Here is a 16105-nt window from a genome sequence, read left to right on the forward strand (position 1 = left end):
CTGAACATGTTGACTTCCCTTTCATTATTATCCTCAATTGAGTTATTATACCCAAGCATTTTAGTTAAATATCCATAGTAACTAGTAGCATATCTATCCATGGAAGCGCAAAAAGATAAACACTATATTTTATCAAAAACACATTTCACAACAGAATTGATCTTCAAACAAAAAGGCTGGTTTAGGTTGCATTACTTGGGGAAAAAATCTCCTCTAATCCATGCTGAAGGTTCTTGGGTTAGAACTTGGAGCCCTATTTGACAAAGCATCATTACTATTCCTTCACATTACCAGAAGATTCTGGAGGTGGCTTCACAATACTTAGTTGGCCTCCATCCTTGTTAGCAACGGTGGCTGCTTTTATCTCATTGCAGTGATTTATGAACTTGGTCAACTCCTGCTCTCATCAAGTAAAGAAGAGACTCTGTTACTGTTAGCAAACTCTGTCACTGTTATTCACAGTGCCAAGAAATACACGTATATCCGGTGGAAAGAAAAGAAAATATATCTCTGCATGTAGCTTCATGAATCAATAATTATGATGTGCAATGCCAGTTTTCCATTGGAAAAAAGAAATATAGCTCAAATGACCCCCATATACTCTTTAAATTCTTAAAATCTTCAACTAACACAAATACTGGTAACAAACTCCAGCTTATATTCTATTTAGGCTAAGCTCAGCATAAGTCAAAGACTAAATAACAAACCTACATGTATGCACAGAACCGGACACTCAGTCAAGCAAGCGAGATAAAGAACTACACATGTAGATAGCGAAATTAAAAAGATTTTATGTGATACAGTGGGTAGATCCAGCATCAAAATGAAACAATTATAAGGCCCCATAGATAAGCTGAAGTAAGCAAATAGTTGTCAAAACCTTCCAATTCCAGTGGCCAACAGTTTTACTACTACGGAACCAAAACACAGTGAACAAGTGAGAGATCAAGGTGAATTCAAGCTCACAGTTTTTCTTTAATACAAGTGAATTTGATCCAGAGTGCCATAGGATTGGTAATTTAACCACAAAATCGTTGCTAATATTTAATAATTGTGACCTGATGCACCTAAAATCAGCAAAACAAAATAAATCTCAGCTAGCAAATTGAACCTCGACGACTAAACAAAAGCACTATAAGCAACTACTAATTCAATCTCAATTAAATTTAATCAAACAGCTCATAAAACTGCAAAACAACAGAAACAAGCAATAGATTCAAAGAAAATGAGCAAGGAAAGAGAGGCAATTGAATCTTTACTCGATCAGCGTCCATCTCTTTTGTCATCTTCGATGGTTTGACCACTCTCTTACCTGCAAAGAATGGATTTTTTTTTTAAAAAAATATATAGAACCGAAACATTTTAAAAACAAAAGCTAAGAGTGTTATATAAGTAAACAAGAAACCTTTGCGAATGTGAGGAACTTTTCCATGGCGATTGGGAGGGATTGTTTTCTGCTTTTTTTGCCCCTTGAACAGATTTCCTTTCTGCGTCATCTTTCTCCCTCTCTACCTCACTTGATTGTTAGGGTTTTGGGTGGACAGGTTGTTTTTTTCTCTTAAGCGGGTGCGTCTTAAGGTTGAGGTTTTGTCATTTGGAGTGGAAAGGCCCATTGACCCATTTTATATAGCCTCAAACCACCCCCTTTTGGGCCTAGTGGCTTCTCCTATTTAAAAAGATTATATAAGTTTGGAGCTCATGCTAAAATTTTCCCCATTAACATCCAATTGAAATAATCTTCTAAAAAATTTAAGGGGTTTCTTTTTCAAATTAATTATTTTCCAAGAACATCTAAATAGTTTCTAGTAAGTCTTACTAACGTTGAGATAAAATCAATCTCGAATTGAAATAACATCCATCTGCGTAAAATTACGGACTAAATGATCAATCTAACAATTCAAAATGTTGATATATTGGTATTGTTTCACTCCACCATGTGATGACAATGCTTAAACTCTTTTGGAGTGAAACCCTCTGTTGGAACCGCGTTACTTGGTTTGCAACAAGTTGACCTCATTCGCTAGTGATGTCATCTTCAACTACCTCTAATATCAAGCAAGAGATTGCTTATTCTATCTTTCTAACTTGCACTTTTGTATTTGGACTCGATGGCATGTGCAAGTATTTATCATTACTACCACAACTTCAATTCTATTAAACTTTTGATCCATTCTCAATATTTATTATCCAATTCAATTTTGAAATAAAAAATATTATTTATAACGTCTTAAAATATTTTTTTCATATAATATACTATAAGGAATTTTTTTAGATTTTATATTAAATTTTATCTTATCTGACAAATCAAATCAAAAGATCAAGTTAGAAAAATGTCAAACTCAATTGAATAAAATGTCAATATCCACACTTTTTTTGTCATAGCTATACATTTCTCTTAGATCTTGATTGAGTCTTCCCTTTGCATTATCCATCTCCTTATATTGTGCTAGATTTCTTATGTTGTTTGTGCCTGAAATGAGCTTCCAATTCACTTTAGAACTTCCTAAGATAATATTGATCTATTCTTACCTATGTTCAGGAGACATCATTTGTTAACTCTTTCGTCCCACATATACATGAGAATCAATCTCAGATAAGAACCCTTGATTGGAGATGTGACTTTGCAGGTTTTTTTATAAAATTAACTCAAAAAATTAATTAATTACGTAAATGACCTATTTTTGTTAAAATATGTAAATAACTTAAAGTTTACAGTATAAGTTGGTGGAGCCAAAGTGTTTGGCGCCACTAACATGCCACATCAGCAATCGAAAAAAAAATCAATTTTTTGGTGGAGCCATGTAAAATGGCGCCACCTGTATAAATATTAGGAAAATATTGTAATTTTTGAAAACATGGAGGGAGCTTTAAACAAATTTTTCTTTTTCTGGTGGAGTTAAATAATTTGGTGCAGGTTCCAACGCCTCTGCTACCTTTTGTCCTTTTTTTGTTTTTTATTTGTTTTTCTTTATTTGTTTATTATTTGTTTTTTAAAATTGTTTTTTATTTGTTTTATAATATTTTAAATTTATATTTTAAATGTTTTATAATCTTTGTTTATTCAAACTTTTTTTAAAATTTTATTTATTTTAAAGTGTTTATTATTTGTTTTATAATATTTTAAATATTTTCTAGTATAATTTTTCTTTTTCTGGTGGAGCTAAATAATTTGCCGCCACCAGATTCCAACCCCTCTGTTATCTTTTGTCTTTTTTCTGTTTTTTTATTTGTTTTTCTTTATTTGTTTATTATTTGTTTTATAATGTTTTATGTATACTTTTTAGGTGGATCCATTCTAAATGGCGTCACCAATACGTTTTTTTAAATTTATTTTTTATATTTAAAATTTTTAAAAAATAATATTTTATTTGGTGGAGCCATTCTATTTGGCGTGACCAAATTTATATATATAAGCCTCTCAATGACACATGAATCTAAGTTGAAAGAGAAAAATTTACTTTACTTTGTTAGAGGATGAATGTGATGAAAAGGGGGGCTTTAAACAAATTTTCCTTTTTCTGGTGGAGCCAAATACTTTGGCGCCACCAGATTCCAACACCTCTGCTACCTTTGTCCTTTTTCTGTTTTTTATTTGTTTTTCTTTATTTGTTTATTATTTTTTTATAATATTTTATGTATTTTTTTTTTGGGTGGAGCCATTCTAAATGGCACCACCAATATATTTTTTAATTTATTTTTTATATTTAAAATTTTTAAAATATAATATTTTATTTGGTAGAGCCATTCTATTTGGCATGACCAAATTTATATATATAAGCCTCTCAATGACACATGAATCTGAGTTGAAAAAAAAATACTTATACTTTGTTAGAGGATGAATAGGATGAAAAAATGGGGAGTTTTAAACAAATATTCCTTTTTCTAGTAGAGCCAAATAATTTGGCGCCACCAAATTCCAATGCCTCTGCTACCTTTTGTCATTTTTCTATTTTTTATTTGTTTTTCTTTATTTTTTTATTATTTGTTTTATAATATTTTATGTATTTTTTTTGGTGGAGCCATTTTAAATGGCGACACCAATGCGTTCTTTTTTAATTTATTTTTTTATATTTAAAATTTTTAAAAATAATATTTTATTTGGTGGAGCCATTCTATTTGGCGTGACTAAATTTGTATATATAAGTCTCTCAATGACACATGAATCTGAGTCGAAAGTATACTTTGTCAAAGGATGAATGGGAGAGATATGATAAGTTTTTTTTATGTATTTGTGTTTTTTTTTTAATTTGAAGGTATGTTTTGTTTAACGATAATCCGGTGGAGCTTTGACACCGGTAAATTTAATAGTTATTTTCGGATGCCAATTATTTATTTGGTAACGGGTTCAAATTGGTTATACAAACAACGTGTGGATTATTTGGGATTCCCTAGGTCAATGGGATGTTTGAAGGTTAAAAGGAATCACAAATCGAAGCGCATGGGTGAGATAATCAATATCGGCAACATTCAAGCTACAATTTAATAACATCGAGAAAGTCGCTTTTGTTATGGTTAAACAATTTATTTTTCAATTTGTAAGATAGAATGATGTCAGTTTTGAACAAAAATGTTTAATTATGTTTTGTTTGTAAGACACAATATTGTCAGTCTTGAAAAAATCATTTATTTATTTTAGTATTGAGAAAATTGTTCGTGTTGTAAAATGATATATTGTAAGTTAAGTGAAACTATTTAGAATGTTTGAAATGTAAAATCATATTTTATAGAATATATTTTTGAATAATGTAAATTGATAGTTATTTTGTGAAATATAATTTTCATGTAAATAATTTATGTAATATGAAATCAAGAAAATTAAAGGGACATTTTTAATAGAAATAAAAACGGAGGATCAAAAATAAAAATAAAAAGGAAAAAAAGTGAAAGTTGAATTGATTAAAAACTTTTAAAAAGGATTTACTTGTTAAAAAACTATAACTTTTTTAAATATATATATTAAAGAATTAAAATATATATCATGATTGGTCATATTGTGTCAGTGACATCAACAATGTGACTGGTCAATAGGTTTATAATGTTTATAATTGTTAGTTTTAAAAGGAAAAGAAATAGAAGAGGAGAAGAACAACCAACATCTCTATTTAAGAAGGGAGTTTTGGTCTCCTTCAAATATTTTGTATTTTGTAGAAGAGAAGGAAGAAAGAGAAAAAAAAACTCGTAAGGTATTTATAGTTTATATTTTGTATTTTATAGTTACTGTAATATAATAATTAATTATATTTAATTTATGTGATTTTTAAAAAAAATTTTGCATATATCAAAATGTCTTTTCGAGTAAATACAGATCACACTTCATTGACGATCAACGAAACAGTAAAATTAATTATAAATTAAATAAAAAAAGTTTCTTTTTAGTTTCTCGTTTTTTCTTACCCGCGCTACTTTACTCAACGTGTTTTGATTACATGAAACTGATCTCTATTTGGTTGTTATTAACCCTTTTTAACTTTTTTTTGCATGAAACTTATCTCTTCGTGTTAATAATAAAATTTGTAATTTATGACACATTCATAAATTTATATTTTAATTTTTTTAATATGACGACCTTTCTCCTTAATTTGGCATTGTTTTTGTGCTTGGTACCATTTGTGGGGTACAAAAAGTTACATTTGTCTTCCATTAATTTGACCCCACCTAAATAAAAATTAAAAATTGCATTCACATGAGGAAACTAGGAATATATATTAATTTGGCTTCAATTAATCTATATATCATATTATAAGTGTTCAAATCAGATTGAATCAAGCTCAAATAATTAGAGTTACGATAAAATTTATCTTTAACGAATGAATATATTTTTATAAAAGTTCTTGTATGTAAGATAAATTTTCGAGTTTGAATATGCCCGGTTTATATTATATGTAAAACTCCATGTATTATTATAGATATTGATTCAATAAAATAAGTCTTTTTTTATTTTTATATTTACCCATACCACTTACGTTTTTAAGGACATTTTTTTTCTATTTGATGTACTTATTGTAGTTATATGGTTGCCTTTTGTTTTAATGCTTAACTATGATTAGGACATAATAATGAAAGAGAATTAATGATACTTAAACTTCAAAGAGATTTGGAAATCACATTTGATATCTACGTGTTATTATTAATATTTATGACAAATATTCATTCTATTATTAATATTTTATTACTCATTTAATTTAACTTAAATAAAAAATACTCGTAATGGTTACGTTGGTATAATATAAGTGTAATGTTTTTGTTTTCTCAAGCTTTAAATTTTACTCTTCAATATATAATTTTATGTTTAAATTATATAGATAATTGATTTATCATATTTTTATAAAAATTTTACCATACAGGATGGGTATCGGGTTTTGAGGTCGCGGTTTCATTTTCCAAAGTACGATTCGGACGAGCGGATCATGCCATACTTACTATTGACGAGATTTGGGGATGTCGCATTGATCTGAAGGTTTGACCTGAGGGCGAACTTAATATCCACCTTGGTTGAGCGGTGGTGTACGGAGACCCACATCTTTATTATGCCGTGCGGCGAGTGCACAATTACATTGGAAGACGTCGCTATGCAACTTAGTTTACGAGTTGACGGTGCTGTGATCACGGGCCGAAGTAAAGTGTTGGAACCTTCAGTACTATGACACAGATTGCTTGGACGGTCCCCTAGTGACGGGGAACAAAATTTCACATGCTTGACATTGGCATGGTTGAAAGCAAATTTTAAGGAGTTATCAAGCACCGCCACTGAGCACGAGGTGATGTGTGCTGCTTCAGCCTATATTATGCAACTGATCGGGGGGTACTTATGCCGGACAACACATTTAATAGGGTCTACTTAAAGTACTCGCCTCTATTAGAGGATTTCTCTCATCCTGGGGATCATCAATGTTGGTCATATTGTACCGTGAGCTTTGCCGAGCAACAAAACATGGGGCTAGTAACATGGCTGGTTGTTTGGGTCTACTGCAGTCCTGGGCTCTATATAGGATGCCATTTCTAGCGGCTATTAGGCACCAACCATATTTATGACCACTTATAAATAGGTAAAAACAAAATTATACTTAACATTTAACGAATCATAAGTATGGATAATATTTTCCCAATTTTAAGTGCTAACGTGTTTGTTTCGATTTCAGATGGGCCATGTCTCCAGGAATTGGTGCGAGCTAGAAATTAATCATTTACCGCCAAATGATAGAGAGGTCCGCCGGAGAGAAAGTAATATATATTAATATGGTTTAAGTAACGTTGATTTAAATTATCCACTTGCAGTATGTGATGTGACTTGACTCATTATGTTATATTGTGCAGTTCTTGTGGATGTCGTATTCTGCACCGAGCATTGAAACATCTCGAACACAAGCGGTTGCATTTCTCATGTCGATATATCCCTTAATACGAGGAACTCGCTACCCCAAATATGCAATATACGTTCAGACATGTACACATCGTCAATATACTGCTTGACATTCAAATTGTAGATAGCACATGCTGTAACCACATGCGCACACGGGTAACGTAGTGTTTGGAATATCCGCACTCACACCGCTTGTTTTCGAGATCAACTCCGTAGGACCGTGGAGGGATCCCTGACTGACGATCGATGTACTCTATCACTCTAAAAGTTTTCAAGTTTTGGGAATATAGTTCTGTATTCATCGACCTGACCCTTTGAGCATTCTCTTTCAAGGCATCCTTGATATCTTCGACGTGTATGTGTCCTGCCTCTAACTGTTTTGCTTGTTTCAACCCCATTTTTGGCATTAAGGTTGTCGGCCTGTAAAATGTGGCTGAAAAAACCACTGAAATTGGCAAGTGATATATACACCTCAAGACGGGGTTAACGGTCTCAACGAGGTTGGTAGTCATATGACTGTATCGGTACCCCTCGTCAAAAGATTGAGCCCATTGTCATGGCTCCATGCTACCCAACCATTGTCTGAGAGAAGGTTTGGACCCTGCCATATCATTCTCTAACCTCGCCAACTTATGTCTGAATCGGTGTGCTTCCAGCTCATATCCTACATATGTATTCCAATAAAACACGTTACCATCCCAATCAGGAAATTGACTCGAAATATTTAAAAATACAAATTTAAATATGATATTTTTACCCATTTTCACGATTTTTTTGCGTCAGTTTTTGTTCTTGTACTCATTGCGGAAGTTGACAGTGATGTGATAAATATAGTTGACGAACCTCCACGGAACCTCAGATTACCGAATCTTAGCAACAAGGCCCTTCGATCTGTCAAAGATAATGCAAATGTTGTCTTGCCTAACAACATGCCTTCGCAAGTTCTGAATGAAATATGCCCACGATTCGGAGTTATCCGACTCCACGATGGCGAAAGCGATCTGTAGTACATTTTCATTACCGTCTTGTGCAACTGCAATCAGAATTATCTGCGTGTATTTTCCATAAAGCCACATGGCATCAACCCGCACTAGCGGTTTGCAATGGGAGAATTCCCTAACTATGGATCGAAGGTCCAGAACAATCGACGGAAAACTCTTCTCCCCAATTCCAATTGTCCATTCAGGCCTCTATAAGGCAATGTTTGCAAGCCCACGACAGTTCCTAGGATGTACTCCACAATCATTGATATCTAACCCTGAAGTTCATTGCATGACTCATCCCAGAATGACCATTTATTTCGCCCACCATGCTTTCCTGTACGACACTCTATATTGGAATCGAGCTTGCATTTCACAATTAATGTCAACACATGAATGATTGTTGCAAATACTTTTGACATTTAATTTCCGGTGGTCTTGAGACATACATGCAATAGTACATGTATAACGCCCTTTTAATTTTCGTATTTGCCACTATTGAGTCCTTTGTATAAATACAGCCCAAACTCGCCAGCCACACCTATCGTCGACTCTTGAACATTCCCCAACATATAATGTTGGTGTAGACTTGGAAAACTTATAATCAATTGACAACTTTATGTTGTACTGTTTGATGGTAAACACACAGTCTGCCTTGTTCCCAAACCGTTGCCCAACTGCGAACTCTTCCAACTGCAAATTTGACGTCAATCTATGAGCATGTACTATATCAACGTACTCAGGGAACTTGGATACATGCGTTGTATTTGGATCTACGTTCAACATGTCGCCCCTAGGCTCATTTCGTAAAATAATGCCACGATTCGGGTTACTGAATGAAGGGCCGTGAGCATCTTCAATCTACTTCGGGCCTTCATCGTCGATATCGTCTGGAACCTCATCAACATCGGGGTCACTAAAATCTTCAACGTCCTAATCAGAATCTTTACCATTATTGGTCCTTTCTCCGGCGTCTACCTCTGGGCTTATTAACACCTCTGAATGTATTTGTAGACGGGGACTAGGGGTAGGGTTGTTATACTAACTCCCACCATAATTTGGATTTTCGGGTATCTGTGATGTCCCTCTACATTCTAACCGGTCTGTCCATCCGACATTAAGATCAAAGTCAAATCCACGATGTTTACTTATTGGACTAACATTCTCAATAAGCTCTAAGTCCGCTAACTCGGCAAATAACTCAATTGGTTGAGGGCTTTCACTCCTAGTCGACCACCATATTTCCATCATAGTGCCCAAGTTATCATTTAACAGTTGCGTCTCGTAAAATTTCAACTGATCTGTAGAGATTGGAAACTTGTAAAATAATCTGAACGTTTCCCTTCCACAACGGATAGTTATTTTCGCACTGATCTTACTTTTCATTTCTGCCAGCTTCACATTTTTTTGAATTGCAACCCTACTCTTTGCCGACCTTGAAATGCACAACCAGCATCACTTTCTACAATTTCACCATAAAAAAGAACGTACACCAAAAACACCTCGTTATTCATCTTCAATAGAACTTTTGAACTCTCATACTAAACACAACAATTTCACCATTCTATATATGTTAGAGAACCAAGTGGTGGAGCCATAAAGAATGGCTCCACCAAAATAAAATATCAAATTTTAAATTTTTATATTAAAAAACACATTTAAAAAAAATACACTTGTAATAAAGTGGTATAAAATATTTTAAAAAAATTTAAATATAATTAAAAATGTTTGAATAAACAAATATTATAAAACATTTAAAATATTATAAAACAAATAATAAACAAATTAAGAAAACGTTTGAATAGAAAAATATTATAAAACATTTAAAATATGCATTTAAAATATTATAAAACAAATAATAAGCAATTTTAAAAAAATAAATTTTCAAAAAAAATGTTTGAATAAACAATGTTTAATGCCCCGCCATTTTTTCAAAAATCGCAGTATTTCCCTAATATTTATATAGGTGACGCCATTCTACATGGCTCCACCAAAAAATTAATTTTTTTATCGAGATTACTGGCGTGGCATGTTAGTGGTGCCAAACACTTTGGCTCCACCAACTTTTACTGTAGATTTTAGATTATTTACATATTTTATCAAAAAAATAAGTCATTTACGTAATTATGTAATTTTTTTGGGTTAGTTTTATAAAAAAGCCTGACTTTGCATAAAACCTTTCACAATAGAAAATCATATGGCTGTTACTATCTTTCACCATGATCTTGCACCAAAAGCTATCAAGTTCTTTTTCTTTTTTAGTCATTAGAGACAAGTTCCAATGAATTCTATTGCCATATTCTTCTACCAGCTTTCTAACTTTACTTGAGTTATCATAACTATCATTTATTCTCCTTGCTAAATTTTCTCCTATGAACATCTCCATTATATAACCATAGTAGCACCTAGTAAAACAAATAGTATATGTCTCGTACCACGAACTATTTCGAGTTTAGGCTCGAACGAATTCGAATCAAATACATAACCAAAAATTAATTACATTACTTTCAGTGGGAAAACAAATCTCTTTTCAATAGAAACTGGTAGAATTGTTATTCTGGAAATTAGAATTTATAATTAGAAAATAAATCTCACTATTTTCGACGAAGTCATTATACAACCCAGACAAAACAAATTCCAGATAACTCTAATTCAACCATTTCATAACACAATCAAACCCACATTGTCCATTTCTTACGTCATACATAGCTACTAATATATCAATGTCCAATATTATCATACCATCATGACAGATACCTTTATTAACACATAGATACACAGTTCTTTTCAAAACTTTTTCATTTATTTTACAGATCTTACTCCACCCTTAACCTTGAGCATATCACTACCTTATCATAGCCATACATTATTTCACAATCAACAGAATTTATCCATATTTTACCTTAAAAACGGATATATACAACTTACGAGACGTACATGACAGATCACGCCACAAAGGCCAAACAAAATGTGCCATAAAGGCATCATACAAAACCTCATGTTTATTGTCCTGGCAGACTTCACAAAGGATACCATGATTTTCTCCTTCATTAACTTATACAAAATTTCATATATCGTAATCTGCCATTTCGATTTACACATTATCAAAGGCTTCACCATGAACAATACATGCAGACATATCATATCATACCATGGGTCTTAAACACATGGTCTTATACACATTCATGTATCATGTTTTTCCATTCCAGTTCTATCTTACTGAAGGTTACACCATAAATGGTTCCAATTCATACAAAGCCATGGATCATAACCACATGGTCTTTCATTACTTTTCGTATTGTGACTTGCCAATCTGGTTAGCAAAATTGTTGCCATACCAGAGGCATCATAAAGGGACCTTCACATAATTTCTTTTCGTATCGACGACATATTGATCTACTTCAAAAGTGAGTCTCATCATGAAGAGCACCTGAGGATAGTTTTGGGAATATTGCGAGAACATCGATTGTACGCAAAGTTTATCAAATGCGAATTCTAACTTAAGGAAATGCAATTTCCAGCGCATGTGATTTCAGTAGGCAAAATTAAAGTGGATCTCGCCAAGATAAGGGCAGTTCTTGAATGGAACCTACCCAAGAATGTCACGGAAGCCTGTAGTTTTTTGGGACTAGCAGGATATTACAGAGGGTTCATGAAGGGCTTCTCAATAATAGCTTCGCCACTCATTAAGCTACTAAAAAAGAAAGACTGATTCAAATGGAGTGACGATTTCCAGCAAAGTTGTAACACCCCTAACCCGTATCTGTCGTCGAAATAGAGTTACGGAGCATTATCAGAATTTACAAATCAACTAAAAAAATATTCCACATCATATAGTATTCAGAAGTCAATCATAAAGTCCTTTATATGAGCCTTTGAGGCCCAAAATACATATTAGAAATAAGTTGAGACTAAACCGAGTACTCAGAGAATTTTTTGAAAAACATAAAAATTATTTTTCCAAGGTGCAGGGGACACAAGCCCGTGTGGTCAGACCGTGTAGGCATTCGAAATAGGGGCACACAGCCGTGTCCTAGCCCATGTCCAAACTTGGAAGCTCTCTGACTTAGGTCACACGGTCAAGCCACACGGCCGTGTCACCTGGCCGTGTGTCACACATAGCTAAGACACACACCCGTGTCTCTGCCCGTGTAGACAGAAATAGGCTATTTTATAAGTCATTTTTCTCACCCAGCAAGGCATGTACCTATAATTATCATCATACATACAAACAAGCCATATTATGACATCCAAAACAAGTAAAAATCAAGTCTTAAATATATAATATCTTAACATACAACCAATATTCCTTTAGGCAGCTCAGATGACAAATTATAACATGTGTGTTCATGTATTCAATATATTCATATGTACAACTAACGTATATGCATAATTGTACTCAAGGTTTACCAAGCTAATTTGTATTATTTCAAACTAAGTCACTTACCTACCAAAACATACCATCTGGTGCCAAAATGTGTTTTATATACTAATATATTTAAATATATTTATACATTATATATATTAAGGTATTGATTCCTGATCAATTCATCACATCCCAAAACACATGTATATAATTGCACTTTTAGCTAACATTTTACCCTTTTACCATACAATCATAAACCAAATCACACATCAATCGTATAAGGCAAATATGCATCAAACCAAAATGTGCCAACACACAAGCCAAATAAGTGACTAATTTTAACAAAACACATATAGGCCAACATTAACCAGAATACCTATACATGTCATTATAACCAAAATCAAAACATCCTAAAGTACCGATAGAACTGATGGATAGTGTGATATATCTCTGACAAGCTTCCAACCCGATTGAGCTTTCGATAATATGGAAAGTAAAGGACAACAACTACGTAAGCAATGAATGCTTAGTAAGCTCGTATAAACTTTAAACATATCAATTCATTTCAAATATGAAATTTATACATATCAAGAATAATCCAATATTGACACGGCAATACTCGTGAATACACGGCAATACTCGTGAATAACTCACAAGGTGAATAAATCCACAGTATCACTTATACATATTATTCCTAGCATAGTAGGATTTTAAAAAATTTTAACTCTTCCAAATTTCTTTATTTTCATTTGCATTTCTTTACTTTCTACACTCATTCCATATGCATAACACACCAGTCACAAACATATCATTCAACCATAGCTACAAGCTAGTGCATTTAAACATAGCCTTTTTTTAATTAATCATATGATAAGTAATTTCATAAGAAATTGCAGAACTTAAACCTTACCACTCTTTCATGAGCACTAACATATTTTCATTTGAGTACTTACACTTTAAATGCATCATATAAATAAACATATTACCATTTAACCAATAGCTTGGCACTTGCCTAAGCATCAAACAACAACACTTGTTAATGTATTTAAACATATTTCATATAAATTCAACATTGATGATTTTCTCAACATGTCACACTTGAGTTTATTACTTGTCTCAACTTATATAAATTCTTTGTATCGTCATATAAAAATATTCATATATGTACATATCGTGATACATATCATTCTCTTACCGCTTCTTCTTAATCATATATCATTCATTTTATTATATCAATATATCATGTACCACCTTTTCCATGTATTTCATATAAATATCAAGAAATATGTATGAGCTCTATAATAATCAAATTTCCAAGTTCATAAACTTTCCACATCTTGTATTCATATATCAATTCCATATATTTCGAGTATATACCGGTATAGTACATTTCAATTTCATGTTGTCTCATGTCAGAACTTTGCCCGTTGAATCATTTAAAATATCGATGGATACACTGGTAGTACACACGAAGTGTACAAATCTGAAATTCGTCAATTCATATTTGAGAATGCTCATACGAGCACATAAACGGGAAACTCTTTAGAGCCATATAACGAGAAGCTCATGTGAGCTAAATAACGGGAAGCTCTAGAGAGCCATATTTTAGGAAGCTCGTAAAAGAACCTTTAATCGAGAAGCTCCAAAAAGCCATATATCGGGACGCTCATAAGAGTTGTAGTGTGTCTACAACACATGCAGGATCACAACCAATTCGGATGCTCCGAAGAGCTATTAACGGGAAGCTCGCAAGAACCATATAACGGGAAACTCATAAGAGCTAATAACAGGACGCTTTTTCGAGCTGTGGTGTGTCCGCAACACATGCAGTACCATAACCAATTCGGGAACCCGATATCCATCGAATTTCATTTATTCAAACGAGACTTAATATTTGTCGATCATCGTCAGTTATGTGATTAATTTCATACATGGAAATTTACACAAATCACATACACAAAATTCAATTTAAAATATATAAATATACAATTTAATTACACGAACTTACCTGGCTAAATTGCATAAATACCAAAGTTCAGGGGCATTTTGAAAATTTTATATTTTTCTTGATTTTTCACTCGATCTTGATCTAAATTAATAATTTTATTTAGTCATTTTAATTTTCTTTAATCTATAACTCAACTTTCGCCTTTATGCAATTTAGTCCTTATACCTAATTACTCTTAATTCACTATCAAAACGTTAAAATTTCTCAACAAAACTTTAATAACATATTAATGACACTTCATAAATATATATAAAAATATTTACGATTTGGTTTATAGAAACGAGGTCCCGATACGTTATTTTCCAAAACCACTTGAACTAGGGTTTTATCATTCGAATCTAATAATTCATTATAAGACATAAATTATTAATTCAAAAATCTTTTTAAAACCATATTTGACTCGTAAATATTAAATAATAAAATTTACGAGCTTATTCGCCGAATTTGATGGTCTCAAACTACTGTTTCTGACATTACTGAAAATTGGGCCATTACAAAAGTTTTGAGAAGTTAAAACGGTTCTGACTGAGGCACCTATGTTGGCACAAGCGGAACCTGGAAATGAGTATGCAGTAAATATTGGTGCATCACTAAATAATTAGGGTGCGTCCTTATGCAAAATGGAAGGGTAATAGCGTATGCATCACGCCAGTTGAAGCCTCATGAAAAAAACTACACCACGCATGACCTTGGGCTAGCAATGGTAGTTTTGACACTAAAGTTGTGGAGACATTATTTATACAGGGAAAAGTGTCACATTTTCTCCAATCATAAGAGTCTGAAATACTTAATGACTCAAAGAGACTTGAATCTACATCAAAGAAGGTGGCTCAAACTGCTGAAATATTATGACTTAGTTATCGGATACCATCCTGGAAAAGCGAATGTCATGAAAAATGATTTGAGTAGAAAGACTGTCACAACTTTATTGTCCATTCGACCTAAACTTACTATGTATAACGCTAGAGCCTTACTAGAAAAGTTAGTTTTGAAGCTAACTTATCCCTCCCAAATTTTGAAGGAACAGTCAAAAGACACCCTAGGTACTTAGTTCAAGCAAAAGATGATAGCTGGTGAAACGACAAACTTTAGTGTCGACAAGGATGGCGAGCTTGTTGGAACATTTTCAAATATTTATAGTATTCCAATAACTATAAATGAATAGGTGTAATTAATCAAAATTTATATTATTTAATTTTTTAAAAAAGAATTATAACTATTTAAATAATATTATTTGAATAGTTATAATATTAAATGAATAATTATGTGTTTATTTTAAAGACATTATTATTCAGAAAGACACCTATTGAAAGATGTCTCTATGAAGAGACATGAAAATTCCTATAAATAGGAATAATATTTCATTTGGAAGACACACCAACAAATTCTAA

General features: G+C 32.6%; 1 protein-coding gene across 1 annotated transcript; it reads right to left on the reverse strand.

Annotated features, from left to right (window-relative positions):
- Positions 1–102: 102 nt before the first annotated feature.
- Positions 103–1573, reverse strand: LOC105763782 (uncharacterized). The gene is made up of 3 exons (XM_012582132.2): positions 1406–1573; positions 1260–1312; positions 103–397 (listed from the first exon to the last, which is right to left on the reverse strand). Exons 1-3 carry the CDS (start codon positions 1494–1496, stop codon positions 275–277), a joined length of 267 nt encoding a protein of 88 aa, XP_012437586.1. The 5' UTR covers positions 1497–1573; the 3' UTR covers positions 103–274.
- Between the last annotated feature and the right edge of the window lie 14532 nt (positions 1574–16105).

The sequence above is a fragment of the Gossypium raimondii genome, chromosome 12 (assembly GCF_025698545.1).
Source record: "Gossypium raimondii isolate GPD5lz chromosome 12, ASM2569854v1, whole genome shotgun sequence".
NCBI lineage: Eukaryota > Viridiplantae > Streptophyta > Magnoliopsida > Malvales > Malvaceae > Gossypium > Gossypium raimondii.